Source organism: Entelurus aequoreus, linkage group LG22 (assembly GCF_033978785.1).
Source record: "Entelurus aequoreus isolate RoL-2023_Sb linkage group LG22, RoL_Eaeq_v1.1, whole genome shotgun sequence".
Classification (NCBI taxonomy): domain Eukaryota; kingdom Metazoa; phylum Chordata; class Actinopteri; order Syngnathiformes; family Syngnathidae; genus Entelurus; species Entelurus aequoreus.
The window spans coordinates 26,648,155-26,662,862 of NC_084752.1; the positions used below are offsets into that span (position 1 = coordinate 26,648,155).

Consider the following 14,708-nt stretch of genomic DNA (forward strand, 5'->3'; position numbering starts at 1 on the left):
AAAACATTTGTATGCACGTACAACACTTAAAACCTTTAGCATATCAGTATGTGGAATTCAATTATGGAATGGATTAAGTAAAGAAGTTAAACATTGTACTGATATGACCCAGTTTTAGAGGTTGTTCAAATTAATAGTGCTTACAAAGTACAAAGAAGAATTATGAGAAATACTTTCAACCTTATTGAAAATAACATTCTTCATCTCAGTAGGTTAATAATGACTGACTTAATTATATATTACAAAACTGTTGTATTACTCATTCACGGATGTCATTTTACTATAAAAAAAAGTCAACAAATGAATGTATATACTGTATTTGTAAACGCTCTGAAGTTAGTTAGTTAGTTTATTATTTCTTCAGTCAATGGTCAACAAAATAAACGAACAGTTTTACATAAACAGTTGTACATTCATAGATTGAAAATGTTGCAGACCGAAAGGGTTTAAGCTGAAGTCGAACACTTATTGCGCCTAACCGTATAACACAATATCAAATACAAGACGAGCTTTCCAAAAATTATGAAATTTCCTTTGCACAGCATATTATAAATACACCTTGTACACAACATAAACACTGTTCAATTATACTTCCATTATTATTTATATCCCACATTTAGTTTTTAATTAACATTGATCATAGTATTAACTACTGTGTTGATTCAAGAGTGATATATTTTTCCAAGATATTGGTCTTAAAGTGTTTTTTTAAATGTGTGAATGGAACTGGAACATTTTAAGGAATCATCCAAGCTGTTCCACAGATAAACCCCCCCGACAGAAACACATCTACTTTTTAAGCTATTTCTTATGTTTGCTTTCTGAAAGACAGCTGAACCTCTGAGGTCATAGGGACTCTCCCTAGGTTTGAACCTCTCCTGTAGACAACCAGGCAGCATGTGGTTATGAGCTTTGTACGTCACAATAGCAGTGTTGAGGTCAACAAGATCGTGCAGTTTTAATGGTTTTAATTTAATAAACAGAGCATTGGTATGGTCATGATAATCCGCATAATTTACAATTCTAATCGCTTTCTTTTGAAGTAAGAACATAGAGTTGATGTTTGATTTATAATTGTTACCCCAGATTTCAACACAATAATTAAGATATGGGAGTATGAAATAATTATATAACATGTTAAGAGCCTTTTGATTTACAGAGTTTTTAATTTTATGTAACATAGGAATACTTTTTGCCATCTTTGTCTTGAGTATATTTATGTACAGTTTCCAATTTAATTTATCATCTATATCAGGGGTCTCAAACTCAATTTACCTGGGGGCCACTGGATTCAGAAACTGGGTGAGGCTGGGCCGCAAGAAAAGATTTCTTTAAAAAAATCTAACATGCACTTTTTAATGAATTCACCTTCTTTGAATGGCTATCCCGCCCTAGTAACATACTTGCCAACCCTCCCGATTTTTTTTCCGGGAGACTCGCAAATTTCAGTGCCCCTCCCGACAATCTCCCGGGGCAACCATTCTCTCGAATTTGTCCCGATTTTCACCCGGACAATAATATTAAGGGCGTGCCGTGATAGCCCTGCCTTTAACGTCCTCTACAACCTGTCGTCGCGTCCGCTTTTTCACCATACAAACAGCGTGCCAGCCCAGTCACATGTTGTATGAGGCTTCTGCAGACACACGTAGGTGACTGCAAGGCATACTTGATCAACAGTCATACAGGTCACACTGAGGGTGGCCGTATAAAAAACGTTATCACTGTTGCAAATATGCGCCACACTGTGAACCCACACCAAACAAGAATGACAAACACATTTCGGGAGAACATCCGCACCGTAAGACAACATAAACACAACAGAACAAATACCCAGAACACCTTGCAGCCCTAACTCTTCCGGGCTGCAATATACACCCCCGCTACCACCAAACCCCACCCACCTCAACCGACGCACGGAGGGGGTTGATGTGTGGGGGCGCAAGGTGTTCTGGGTATTTGTTATGTTGTGTTTATGTTGTGTTACGGTGCGGATGTTCTCTCGAAATGTGTTTGTCATTCTTGTTTGGTGTGGGTTCACAGTGTGGCGCATATTTGTAACAGTGTTAAAGTTGTTTATACGGCACCCTCAGTGTGACCTGTGTGGCTGTTGACCAAGTTTGTCTTGCAGTCACTTACGTGTGTGTACAGAAGCCAAATACAACATGTGACTGGGATGGCACGCTGTTTGTACAGGTTGTAGAGGGCGCTAAAGGCAGTGACATCACGGCACGCCCTTAATATTGTTGTTTGGTTGAAGACATACGAGAGAATGGTTGCCCTGAAAATCAGGAGTCTCCCGGAAAAATCGGGAGGGTTGCAAGTATGATGCTGTCAAGCGCCATTCATGTAAAACTCGCGGGCCGCACTAACATTAAATTTTCATATCAAGGTGCGGGCCGCAAAATAACGTCTCGCGGGCCGCAATTGGCCCGCTGGCCGCGTGTCTGAGACCCCTGATCTATATAGATTCCCCAAAATGTTGTTGAATACACCCTTTCTATCTCCATATCATCAATAAACGCTCCTGAAGTGGGAAAGGGGTAGGATTAAATAAGCTTTGCTTCTTCCTACTCCTTTTCGGACATGATGTAAAGTGAAATGATATGAAAGTGTGTGATGTATAATGTTGTAAGTGTGTTCATGTTCGACATAAACTAAAGAAAGAAAGACAAACGGTATTAGCACGTCAGATTAGCAAGCGATGCGGTCTAATTTCTATCAATTCGGCGGTCAATGCAAACTCAAATTGAATGCAAAAACAATGTGAAATGTGTACACTTCTATCAATACCACATGTATGACGTCACCATTGACAGCAGTTCGAAGTGTCCTGCCTGACTACAAGCTAGCTGGCTAGCATTGTTAGCTTGCAAGCCAAGGTCAGAGAAGACCTTTTCTAACGTCAATGTTTCCGCAAACAATGACCAACTTTACGCTCACTTTTGTCAACTATGAGAATGCAACAATTATATTTACAGTCACACTCGCTATTTAAGTCACATATCCATTGAGTACAGCCGCTCTTGTGTGCTCACCTCACTTCGCCGAAGAGTCTGACGGGACTGAGAAGCGGAAGTGGTTCTTCTTCTAATGAACAGTATCTGCAATGAATGAGTAGTCGCCCTCTACTGGCCACATGTCAGTACTACAACACCGCCTTCTCACTCACGTCATGTTCAAAGTCGTCTGAAGGAAGACGCAGACAACATTTAAAAACATAAAAATAAAAAATATTTTTAAATAATGACTTAAATATTCCATTAATCGTGAAATAATGAATTAAAACACGAAATAATAAACTCAATAATTAAATGGTAAAATAAGAAAATGTAATTTTACATTAAATAAAATGACTCGTTTAATAACACATGCATGTATTTAATTCCAATTATAATTAATTAATAATACATGTAAGTCATTATTTAAACATTTATTTATACGATTTTGTCCTATGGGCCTACACGCCACGCCAAATATTATTGTTATGTCTGTGCAAATAAAGTGTTTCATGACTTATTTTCCAAATCAAACATTTGTTCCAATCAGAATAAGCATTAAAAAAAACATCAATTTAATGGAGTGATTTGTTATGAAGTGTTGTGTCTGTCAAAATGTAAATACCGTCATAGTTATTCCATACTAAATTGTTAATCCATGTATTGTAAATAATGCCAATAACTACCTGCTGTATGTAAACATGTTGTGTAATAATCTGCCATATTTCTGTATTTTTTTGTTGAAGTACATTTGGAAAAACATGTAAGTAAGTATGAATAATATATAATTACAAAATATATTCTGGTGTTAAAAATGTTTTTGCATCATTTCACCAATATCATCTTGCTCCAATTACCTATATCAGGGGTGTCCAAAGTGCGGCCCGGGTGCCATTTGCGGTCCGCAGGTCATTTTTTAACGGCCCCACGGCACATTTTAAAAATACGATTGAAAAAAATTAAAAACATAAAAAGTGGTATATAAGAGCAAACAGGTGAAATGTAACAAGAAAATGTTGCAATGTTTACTCTAATAACACAAAGCTGCCATGCAGGCTGTTTCTTTGATTAAAAAACAATAATGAATCAAAATCAATGTTAGTATGAATTATTGACCTATTCAAGGCTCCAATTAAGTCACATTAAATATTCCACTTTGAGGTATTTTTTTGGGAAAATGTTGCATATTGTGTTTGCCATATAAAAAACTGAGCTGATTTAAAATAAGGGCCTAAAACTAACAAACAAAAAACATAAACAACAATAAAACTTATAATTGACGGATAGATCTGAAGTGGATCTCGAGATTATTGTGTTAAAAGTAAACAGTAAAAAAAAATGTAGAATTTATTTTTTAACACTTTAATGAGTAGGACCCTTTTGAATCCCCAATCATTTTAGTGTGATTTGTTTTTAAGTGTCATTGCTCAAAAAATAATAATGAATTAAAATCAATGGTGTTAGGATTTATTGACCTTTTTAAGGCTCCAATTATTATATAATCTCAAATATTCCACTTAAAAATTGTATTGGGTGAAAATATTGCATATTTTGTGTTTTTTCCATGAAAAAAACTGGGTTTTCTTTGACAAAAAGAGCACACAACTTAAATCTTTAAAAACGTTATATTGACAGATAGACCTAATGTTGATCTAGAGATTTAAATTTAAAAAAAATAATACTGAATAATGACACATTTTTTATATTTTTTTGACCAAAACCCTTTGGGGTCCCCGGGATCAAGCCTGAGTGGAGGCCTAAATGTATATTTTTTATACATACCGGTATATTCAATTGGTTTTTAAAATAAAAAATATGAAAATGGCCCTCGCTTGCTTTGATTTTTTTAGTGCGGGGCCCTCAATGGAAAAAGTTTGGACACCCCTGACCTATATAAACAATGTGCCTGTATGAGCGATGCACGTTATTTTTGCCAAAGTGTGCAAATATAGTTAATAGATAATAGCATACTATGCATCATTTTCATAGTACTGTATATAGTACCTGACTTGCTTTCAAACTATTTTTTACAGTGACACAAAGGAAACATTTTAATGATGCAAGAATATCAAAACACAAAACACATTCAGATTCATACGTTTATTACACATTACTATAGATTTTCATCGAGAGGTGTACACAGTACAGATAGAAAATATATTCAATAAATACACATTTCCTGCTGTGAGAATAAATACACTGCAGGACTTTCACTATCTTTTACTCTATTTTTCATCCTGTTTGAGGCCACCATGTGAGAGGAATGCACTTTATAATACACATTTGCTGGCAAATGATTGTTGCTGATGAAACTGCAAGCACAACCTATATTATTGCTCTCTTTGAGATATGATAAATAACCTGACTTTATAACGTTATCTATTAAGGGCTTGTATAGAGGTCATTTTCTTTCAATTTGTAAAAAAAAACAAAAAACAAAAAAACAGGCATTATATATATTTAAAGACACAGATTTGTGTCAGCTTTGTGTTGATGACAAAGCATATTTTTATAGTTGAGTTTATTATTATCACATTTTCATCTTTTTCTCATTACATTATGTGTTTTTGTTCCTTTTTCCTGCATTTTTACTGTCGTTTTTAGAAAATATGCTGCGGGCTGCAGATTGCCCCTCGGCCACTTTTTGGACACCCTGCTTTATAATAATTCATATTTGAGAGCAATTCAAGATTGTGAACCCAAAGCCTGCACAAAGCTATCAACATGACAATTTCTTGGCGGTATAAGAACAATTCTCGCAACTTCAAAGTATCAAAAGAAAAAAGTTTTCCAAATTGGAAACGACTTATTGTGCCTTTAAGTGATTTGCAACCATGTCCATGAAAATATATGTATTTGTCAGCAATATTAGGACAAATAGTACATCCCGTAAGTGACAGGTCCACCAAAGAGTCCCGGGACCGGCAGACTGGGCCTGGGGAAGGGGTTGGAGGGCGGCCATGTTGCCGGGGAGCCCTGCATGTGCGCCGCACTGAGGGGGAAAGGCAAGGCGAAGGCGGACAGGACGGGCTTGGAGGCCAGTTTAAACTTTTCCAGCTCGGCTTCCTGCAGTCTCTTGGCCTTGGCCCTGCGGTTCTGGAACCAGATCTTCACCTGCGTCTCCGTCAGGTTGAGGGAGCTGGAGAACTCGGCTCTCTCGGCGATGGAGAGGTACTGCTTCTGGCGGAACTTGCGCTCCAGGGCCAGCAGCTGAGAGGTAGTGAAGGGCGTGCGAGGTTTCCTGTTGTTTTTGTGTTTGCGTAAAGTACACGGAGTTGGACTCGAGCTACCTGGGAAAGACCATGGCAAAGAGAAACACAGGTAAGTAGTATTAATAACTCTCCTATGTGGGAACCAGCGTCCTCTACAGTGGACAAAACTAATTGTCCACTACAGTGGACATTCAAATTTGGTTTTATGAGGCAAAGATTCTAAATTAGTGATTCTCAACCTGTGGTACGCCCAAAAAATCACATAGTTAAATATTTTAACACAGTGTAACTGTTCAAACTGTGTGTATGTTACAGTGGCCAAAAATATTAAATATACTTGTAAAATAAAACCTCAGCCTTGATTTTAATGACTATTTAGGCATACTACGCTACCTTATTTTAATGTTGGTCATGGTACTTGGTGGTGCGTTCACTGCTGTTCTAAATAATGTAGGTCATTTCACCAACAAGAATGGTCTATGTATGTTGAGATAATTATGAATAAATGTGTTTTATAAATAAACAATTACGAGCCATTTACAGAGGTAAGTAGTATTAATAACCCTCCTACGTGGAAACCAGCGTCCTCTACAGTGGACATTTGTGTTTTGTTTCCGAACCAAATAAATTGTCCACTATGGTGGGCAATCAAATTTAGTATTTTTGAGGCAAAGATTCTAAATCAGTGATTCTCAACCTGTGGTACGCCAAAAAATCACTTAGTTAAATATTTTAACACAGTGTAACTGTTCAAACTGTGCGTATGTTACAGTGGCCAAAAATATTAATTATACTTGCAAAATAAAACCTCAGCCTTGTTTTTAATGACTATTTAGGCATACTACGCTACTGTATTTTAATGTTGGTCATGGTACTTGGTGGTGCGTTCACTGCTGTTCTAAATAATGTAGGTTATTTCACCAACAAGAATGATCCAATGAATGTGTTTAATAAATAAACAATTATGAGTCATTTACAGAGGTAAGTAGTATTAATAACCCTCCTACGTGGAAACCAGCGTCCTCTACAGTGGACATTTGTGTTTTGTTTCCGAACCAAATAAATTGTCCACTACGGTGGGCAATCAAATTTAGTATTTTTGAGGCAAAGATTCTAAATCAGTGATTCTCAACCTGTGGTACGCCAAAAAATCACTTAGTTAAATATTTTAACACAGTGTAACTGTTCAAACTGTGCGTATGTTACAGTGGCCAAAAATATTAATTATACTTGTAAAATAAAACCTCAGCCTTGTTTTTAATGACTATTTAGGCATACTACGCTACTGTATTTTAATGTTGGTCATGGTACTTGGTGGTGCGTTCACTGCTGTTCTAAATAATGTAGGTTATTTCACCAACAAGAATGATCCAATGAATGTGTTTAATAAATAAACAATTATGAGTCATTTACAGAGGTAAGTAGTAGTAATAACCCTCCTACGTGGAAACCAGGGTCCTCTACAGTGGACATTTGTGTTTTGTTTCCGAACCAAATAAATTGTCCACTACGGTGGACATTCAAATTTAGTATTTTTGAGGCAAAGATTCTAAATCAGTGATTCTCAACCTGTGGTACGCCACTTGGTTAAATATTTAAACACAGTGTTACTGTTCAAACTCAGTGGGCAAAAATATTAAATATACTTGATGAATAAAACCTTGGCCTTGTTTTTAATGACTATTTAGGCATACGACGCTACCGTATTTTAATGTTGGTCATGGTACTTGGTGGTGCGTTCACTGCTGTTCTAAATAATGTAGGTCATTTCACCAACAAGAATGGTCTATGTATGTTGAGATAATTATAAATAAATGTGTTTTATAAATAAACAATTACGAGCCATTTACAGAGGTAATTAGTATTAATAACCCTCCTACGTGGAAACCAGCGTCATCTACAGTGGACATTTGTGTTTTGTTTCCGAACCAAATAAATTGTCCACTACGGTGGGCAATCAAATGTAGTATTTTTGAGGCAAAGATTCTAAATCAGTGATTCTCAACCTGTGGTACGCCAAAAAAATCACTTAGTTAAATATTTTAACACAGTGTAACTGTTCAAACTGTGCGTATGTTACAGTGGCCAAAAATATTAATTATACTTGTAAAATAAAACCTCAGCCTTGTTTTTAATGACTATTTAGGCATATTACGCTACCTTATTTTAATGTTGGTCATGGTACTTGGAGGGGCGTTCACTGCTGTTCTAAATAATGTAGGTCATTTCACCAACAAGAATGATCCAATGAATGTGTTTAATAAATAAACAATTATGAGTCATTTACAGAGGTAAGTAGTATTAATAACCCTCCTACGTGGAAACCAGGGTCCTCTACAGTGGACATTTGTGTTTTGTTTCCGAACCAAATAAATTGTCCACTACGGTGGACATTCAAATTTAGTATTTTTGAGGCAAAGATTCTAAATCAGTGATTCTCAACCTGTGGTACGCCACTTGGTTAAATATTTAAACACAGTGTTACTGTTCAAACTCAGTGGGCAAAAATATTAAATATACTTGATAAATAAAACCTTGGCCTTGTTTTTAATGACTATTTAGGCATACGACGCTACCATATTTTAATGTTGGTCATGGTACTTGGAGGGGCATTCTCTGCTGTTCTAAATAATGTAGGTCATTTCACCAACAAGAATGATCTATATATGTTGAGACATTTGTGTTTTGTTTCCGAACCAAATAAATTGTCCACTACGGTGGGCAATCAAATTTAGTATTTTTGAGGCAAAGATTCTAAATCAGTGATTCTCAACCCGTGGTACGCCAAAAAATCACTTAGTTAAATATTTTAACACAGTGTAACTGTTCAAACTGTGCGTATGTTACAGTGGCCAAAAATATTAATTATACTTGTAAAATAAAACCTCAGCCTTGTTTTTAATGACTATTTAGGCATACTACGCTACCTTATTTTAATGTTGGTCATGGTACTTGGAGGGGCGTTCACTGCTGTTCTAAATAATGTAGGTCATTTCACCAACAAGAATGATCCAATGAATGTGTTTAATAAATAAACAATTATGAGTCATTTACAGAGGTAAGTAGTATTAATAACCCTCCTACGTGGAAACTAGCGTCCTCTACAGTGGACATTGGTGTTTTGTTTCCGAACCAAATAAATTGTCCACCACGGTGGACATTCACATTTAGTATTTTTGAGGCAACGATTCTAAATCAGTGATTCTCAACCTGTGGTACGCCACTTGGTTAAATATTTAAACACAGTGTTACTGTTCAAACTCAGTGGGCAAAAATATTAAATATACTTGATAAATAAAACCTCGGCCTTGTTTTTAATGACTATTTAGGCATACTACGCTACCATATTTTAATGTTGGTCATGGTACTTGGAGGGGCATTCTCTGCTGTTCTAAATAATGTAGGTCATTTCACCAACAAGAATGATCTATATATGTTGAGATAATTATGAATAAATGTGTTTTATAAATAAAAAATTATGAGTCATTTACAGAGGTAAGTAGTATTAATAACCCTCCTACGTGGAAACCGGCGTTCTCTACAGTGGACATTTGTGTTTTGGTTCTGAACCAAATAAATTGTCCACTACGGTGGACATTTACATTTAGTATTTCTGAGGCAAAGATTCTAAATCAGTGATTCTCAACCTGTGGTATGCCACTTTGTTAAATATTTAAACACAGTGTTGCTATTCAAACTGTATATATGTTACAGTGGCCAAAAATATTGAATATACTTGTGAAATAAACGCTCTGCCTGGTTTTTAATGACTATTTATGCATACTACGCTACCTTATTTTAATGTTGGTCATGGTACATGGAGGTGGTGAAACCACTGCTGTTCTAAATAATGTAGGTCATTTAGCATAGCTGTATAATCACTCGCCATACAGCAATAGATGATATCTGTCTATTACCTGACCGCTTCTATGTTAGCTACCTCTCTTTGTTTATAATGTCTATTTTCTGCTGCATCCACTCTCTGTTTTATGCTGCAGCTGTTACATATACTGTGATATTTGATTGATTGATTGAGAAGTCTATTGACATCTTAAAGAATGGAATCCATGTAATGCTTTAAAAAGGCAAATGGATGGCACAAAGAGCTAAAAGGCTTGTTTCCATTGTGGTCCATTACATATTCATCACATTTGATATATTCAATAATAAAAGATATATAACCTGTAACATGTATATAAAAAAATTATGTAAAAAAAAAAAAAAAAAGGAAAAATATGTACATATACACAATATACATTTCAGGTGATTTGAAAAACAATATATACAAAAAAATGGGGGGGATATATACACTACGTACATTAAATATTGTACATGGTAATTGTTATACAGTATATTGTATGTATTATATACAAATATAATATAATTTAATATATCAATATATATCCATCCATCCATCCACTTTCTATATCGCTTATCCCTTTTGGGGTTGCGGGGGGTCGCTGGAGCCTATCTCAGCTGTATTCGGGCGGAAGGCGGGGTACACCCTGGACAAGTCGCCACCTCATCGCAGGGTCAACACAGATAGATAATATAATATAATATCATATATGAGTATATATCATATACTGTATATATAATATGTAAATATTACATATATGTTATATTTTATATTGCTACTACGGTGCATTTTTAGTCTACTTTATACCTGCATTATCCTTTCCATCATTTGTAACTGAGCTACTGTGTGGAACAATTTCCCTTTGTGGATTATTAAAGTTTGTCTAAGGCTAAATATTACATATATGTTATGTTGCTTCTACGGTACATTTTTAGTCTACTTTATACCTGCATTATCCTTTCCAACTTTACACTTTCCATCCTTTGTAACTGAGCTACTATGTGTTTTTTTTTATTTATTGAGAATTTATTGACATCCTAAAGAATTGAATCCATGTAATGCTTTAAAAAGGCAAATGGATGGCACAAAAAGCCAAAAGGCTTGTTTCTATTTTGGTCTATTAAATATTCATCACATTTGATACATTCAATAATAAAAGATGTATAACCTGTAGCATGTATATAAAAAATGATGTTAAAAAAATGGATAAATGATGTACATATACACAGTATACATGTCAGGTGATTAGAAAAACAATATATATAAAAAATGTGTGTGTGTGTGTGTGGGGGGGGGGGGGGGGGTTATACACACACTAACAGAGAAAATATAAATACACTATAACCACTTATAAACCTGTTTGATACTTCGAAGAGTTGCTGGGGATCAAATTTGGTTCAGATCAGGTAGAGGTTGAGCTGAGCTGAGTGGAACAATTTCCCTTGTGGATTATTAAAGTTTGTCTAAGTCTAAGTCTAAATATTACATACAATTATATTGCTACTACGGTACATTTTTAGTCTACTTTATACCTGCATTATCCTTTCCGCCCTTACACTTTCCATCCTTTGTAACTGAGCTACTGTGTGGAACAATTTCCCTTTGTGGATTATTAAAGTTTGTCTAAGTCTAAATATTACATATATGTTATATTGCTACTACGGTACATTATTAGTCTACTTTATACCTGCATTATCCTTTCCGTCCTTACACTTTCCATCCTTTGTAACTGAGCTACTGTGTGGAACAATTTCCCTTTGTGGATCATTAAAGTTTGACTAAGTCTAAGTCTAAATATTACATATATGTTATATTGCTACTTCGGTACATTTTTAGTCTACATTATACCTGCATTATCCTTTCCCTCCTTACACTTTCCATCCTTTGTAACTGAGATACTGTGTGGAACAATTTCCCTCTGTGGATTATTAAAGTTTGTCTAAATCTAAATATTACATATATGTTATATTGCTACTACGGTACATTATTAGTCTACTTTATACCTGCATTATCCTTTCCGCCCTTACACTTTCCATCCTTTGTAACTGAGCTACTGTGTAGAACAATTTCCCCTTGTGGATCAATAAAGTTTGACTAAGTCTAAATCTAAATATTACATATATGTTATATTGCTACTACGGTACATTTTTAGTCTACATTATACCTGCATTATCCTTTCCCTCCTTACACTTTCCATCCTTTGTAACTGAGATATTGTGTGGAACAATTTCCCTTTGTGGATTATTAAAGTTTGTCTAAATCTAAATATTACATATATGTTATATTGCTACTACGGTACATTATTAGTCTACTTTATACCTGCATTATCCTTTCCGCCCTTACACTTTCCATCTTTTGTAACTGAGATACTGTGTGGAACACTTTCCCTTTGTGGATTATTAAAGTTTGTCTAAGTCTAAATATTACATATATGTTATACTGCTACTACGGTACATTTTTTGTCTACTTTATACCTGCATTATCCTTTCTGTCCTTACACTTTCCATCCTTTGTAACTGAGCTACTGTGTGGAACAATTTCCCTTTGTGGATCAATAAAGTTTGACCAAGTCTAAGTCTAAATATTACATATATGTTATATTGCTACTACGGTACATTTTTAGTCTACATTATACCTGCATTATCCTTGCCCTCCTTACACTTTCCATCCTTTGTAACTGAGATATTGTGTGGAACAATTTCCCTTTGTGGATTATTAAAGTTTGTCTAAATCTAAATATTACATATATGTTATATTGCTACTACGGTACATTATTAGTCTACTTTATACCTGCATTATCCTTTCCGCCCTTACACTTTCCATCTTTTGTAACTGAGATACTGTGTGGAACACTTTCCCTTTGTGGATTATTAAAGTTTGTCTAAGTCTAAATATTACATATATGTTATACTGCTACTACGGTACATTTTTTGTCTACTTTATACCTGCATTATCCTTTCTGTCCTTACACTTTCCATCCTTTGTAACTGAGCTACTGTGTGGAACAATTTCCCTTTGTGGATCAATAAAGTTTGACCAAGTCTAAGTCTAAATATTACATATATGTTATATTGCTACTACGGTACATTTTTAGTCTACTTTATACCTGCATTATCCTTTCCATCCTTACACCTTCCATCACTTGTAACTGAGCTACTGTGTAGAACAATTTCCCTTTGTGGATCAATAAAGTTTGACTAAGTCTAAGTCTAAATATTACATATATGTTATATTGCTACTACGGTACATTCTTAGTCTACTTTATACCTGCATTATCCTTTCCATCCTTACACTTTCCATCCTTTGTAACTGAGCTACTGTGTAGAACAATTTTCCTTTGTGGATCAATAAAGTTTGACTAAGTCTAAGTCTAAATATTACATATATGTTATATTGCTACTACGGTACATTTTTAGTCTACTTTATACCTGCATTATCCTTTCCAACCTTTGTAGCTGAGATACTGTGTGGAACAATTTCCCTTTGTGGATTATTAAAGTTTGTCTAAGTCTAAATATTACATATATGTTATATTGCTACTACGGTACATTTTTTGTCTACTTTATACCTTCATTATCCTTTCTGTCCTTACACTTTCCATCCTTTGTAACTGAGCTACTGTGTGGAACAATTTCCCTTTGTGGATTATTAAAGTTTGTCCAAGTCTAAACATTACATATATGTTATATTGCTACTACGGTACATTTTTAGTCTACTTTATACCTGCATTATCCTTTCCATCCTTACACTTTCCATCCTTTGTAACTGAGCTACTGTGTTTCCCTTTGTGGATTATTAAAGTTTGTCTAAGTCTAAATCCAAGTCTAATTTCACCAATAAGAATGATCCATACGTGTTGAGATAATTATGAATAAAAGTGTTTTTATTAAGAAACATGTATGAGTGATTTGTGCAGCTATACACACTTTTTAATTTATCATCCCAATTTATTGTCGAGGCTAATCTGCATTTTAAAGAGTGCATACTTACGAGAGTTAGTAGAGAAGGAGTTCGCCTGGAACCAAGTGCTCTGCTCTTTATCGCCAAAGTTGGGGCTGGTGTCCCCCGCGGAGCCGCCGCTGCAAACGGCCTCCGCGTAAAAAGTCCTCGGAGAAAAGTGCGCGCTCTTCCCGGTCGGCAGCGGACTCCGACAGGTGCTTTTTTGCTTGGAAATCAAAGCCTCGACGCTGAACGGGAGGATCGTCCGGTGCTGGTCGTCGTGGCCCTTCTCCGTCGGCGTGGCGTCCTCCGCGTCCGCGTCCGCCTCCTCCTTGGGGTGAAGAAGCGCCTTGGCGTCTGGGAGCGGGGAGTCCTGTGTTGGGTTCATGGTTGGACGCGAGGCGAGGCGGCCATGCACCTCCCGCTGGGAAGGAATGGAGTGCGGAGGATGATGCGTTCACTGACCGATGCGCGGCTCGCAATTGGGAACTTTTACGCACGGGACAGGACCGGAGCGTCTATAAGAGGAAAGGGGTGTGTTCCCACTCCTCGGCCCAGCCAATCAGCTGGGTAATTTGGGGGTCAAAGCGCGCTTTTGATTGGCCCGCAGCCTTCTAAGGAAACATCAAGAGACCTTTTGAAAGGAAGGTAGTTCATCATACAGACCCCATGCCGGGAGAGGCCATTCATGGCCCTCACAAA

General features: G+C 36.1%; 2 protein-coding genes across 2 annotated transcripts in view; both read right to left on the reverse strand.

The window, feature by feature from the left end:
• atp5pd (ATP synthase peripheral stalk subunit d) overlaps nucleotides 1-3,169 on the reverse strand; it is a 9,052-nt gene extending 5,883 nt beyond the window's left edge. Inside the window, exon 1 of the mRNA XM_062032481.1 lies at nucleotides 3,036-3,169. The gene's annotated coding sequence lies outside the window, so the exon portion shown is untranslated. The remainder of the gene's footprint in view (nucleotides 1-3,035) is intronic.
• A 1,942-nt stretch (nucleotides 3,170-5,111) lies between these two features.
• Nucleotides 5,112-14,470, reverse strand: LOC133639225 (homeobox protein MSX-2-like). The gene is made up of 2 exons (XM_062032384.1): nucleotides 14,058-14,470; nucleotides 5,112-6,286 (listed from the first exon to the last, which is right to left on the reverse strand). Exons 1-2 carry the CDS (start codon nucleotides 14,392-14,394, stop codon nucleotides 5,865-5,867), a joined length of 759 nt encoding a protein of 252 aa, XP_061888368.1. The 5' UTR covers nucleotides 14,395-14,470; the 3' UTR covers nucleotides 5,112-5,864.
• Between the last annotated feature and the right edge of the window lie 238 nt (nucleotides 14,471-14,708).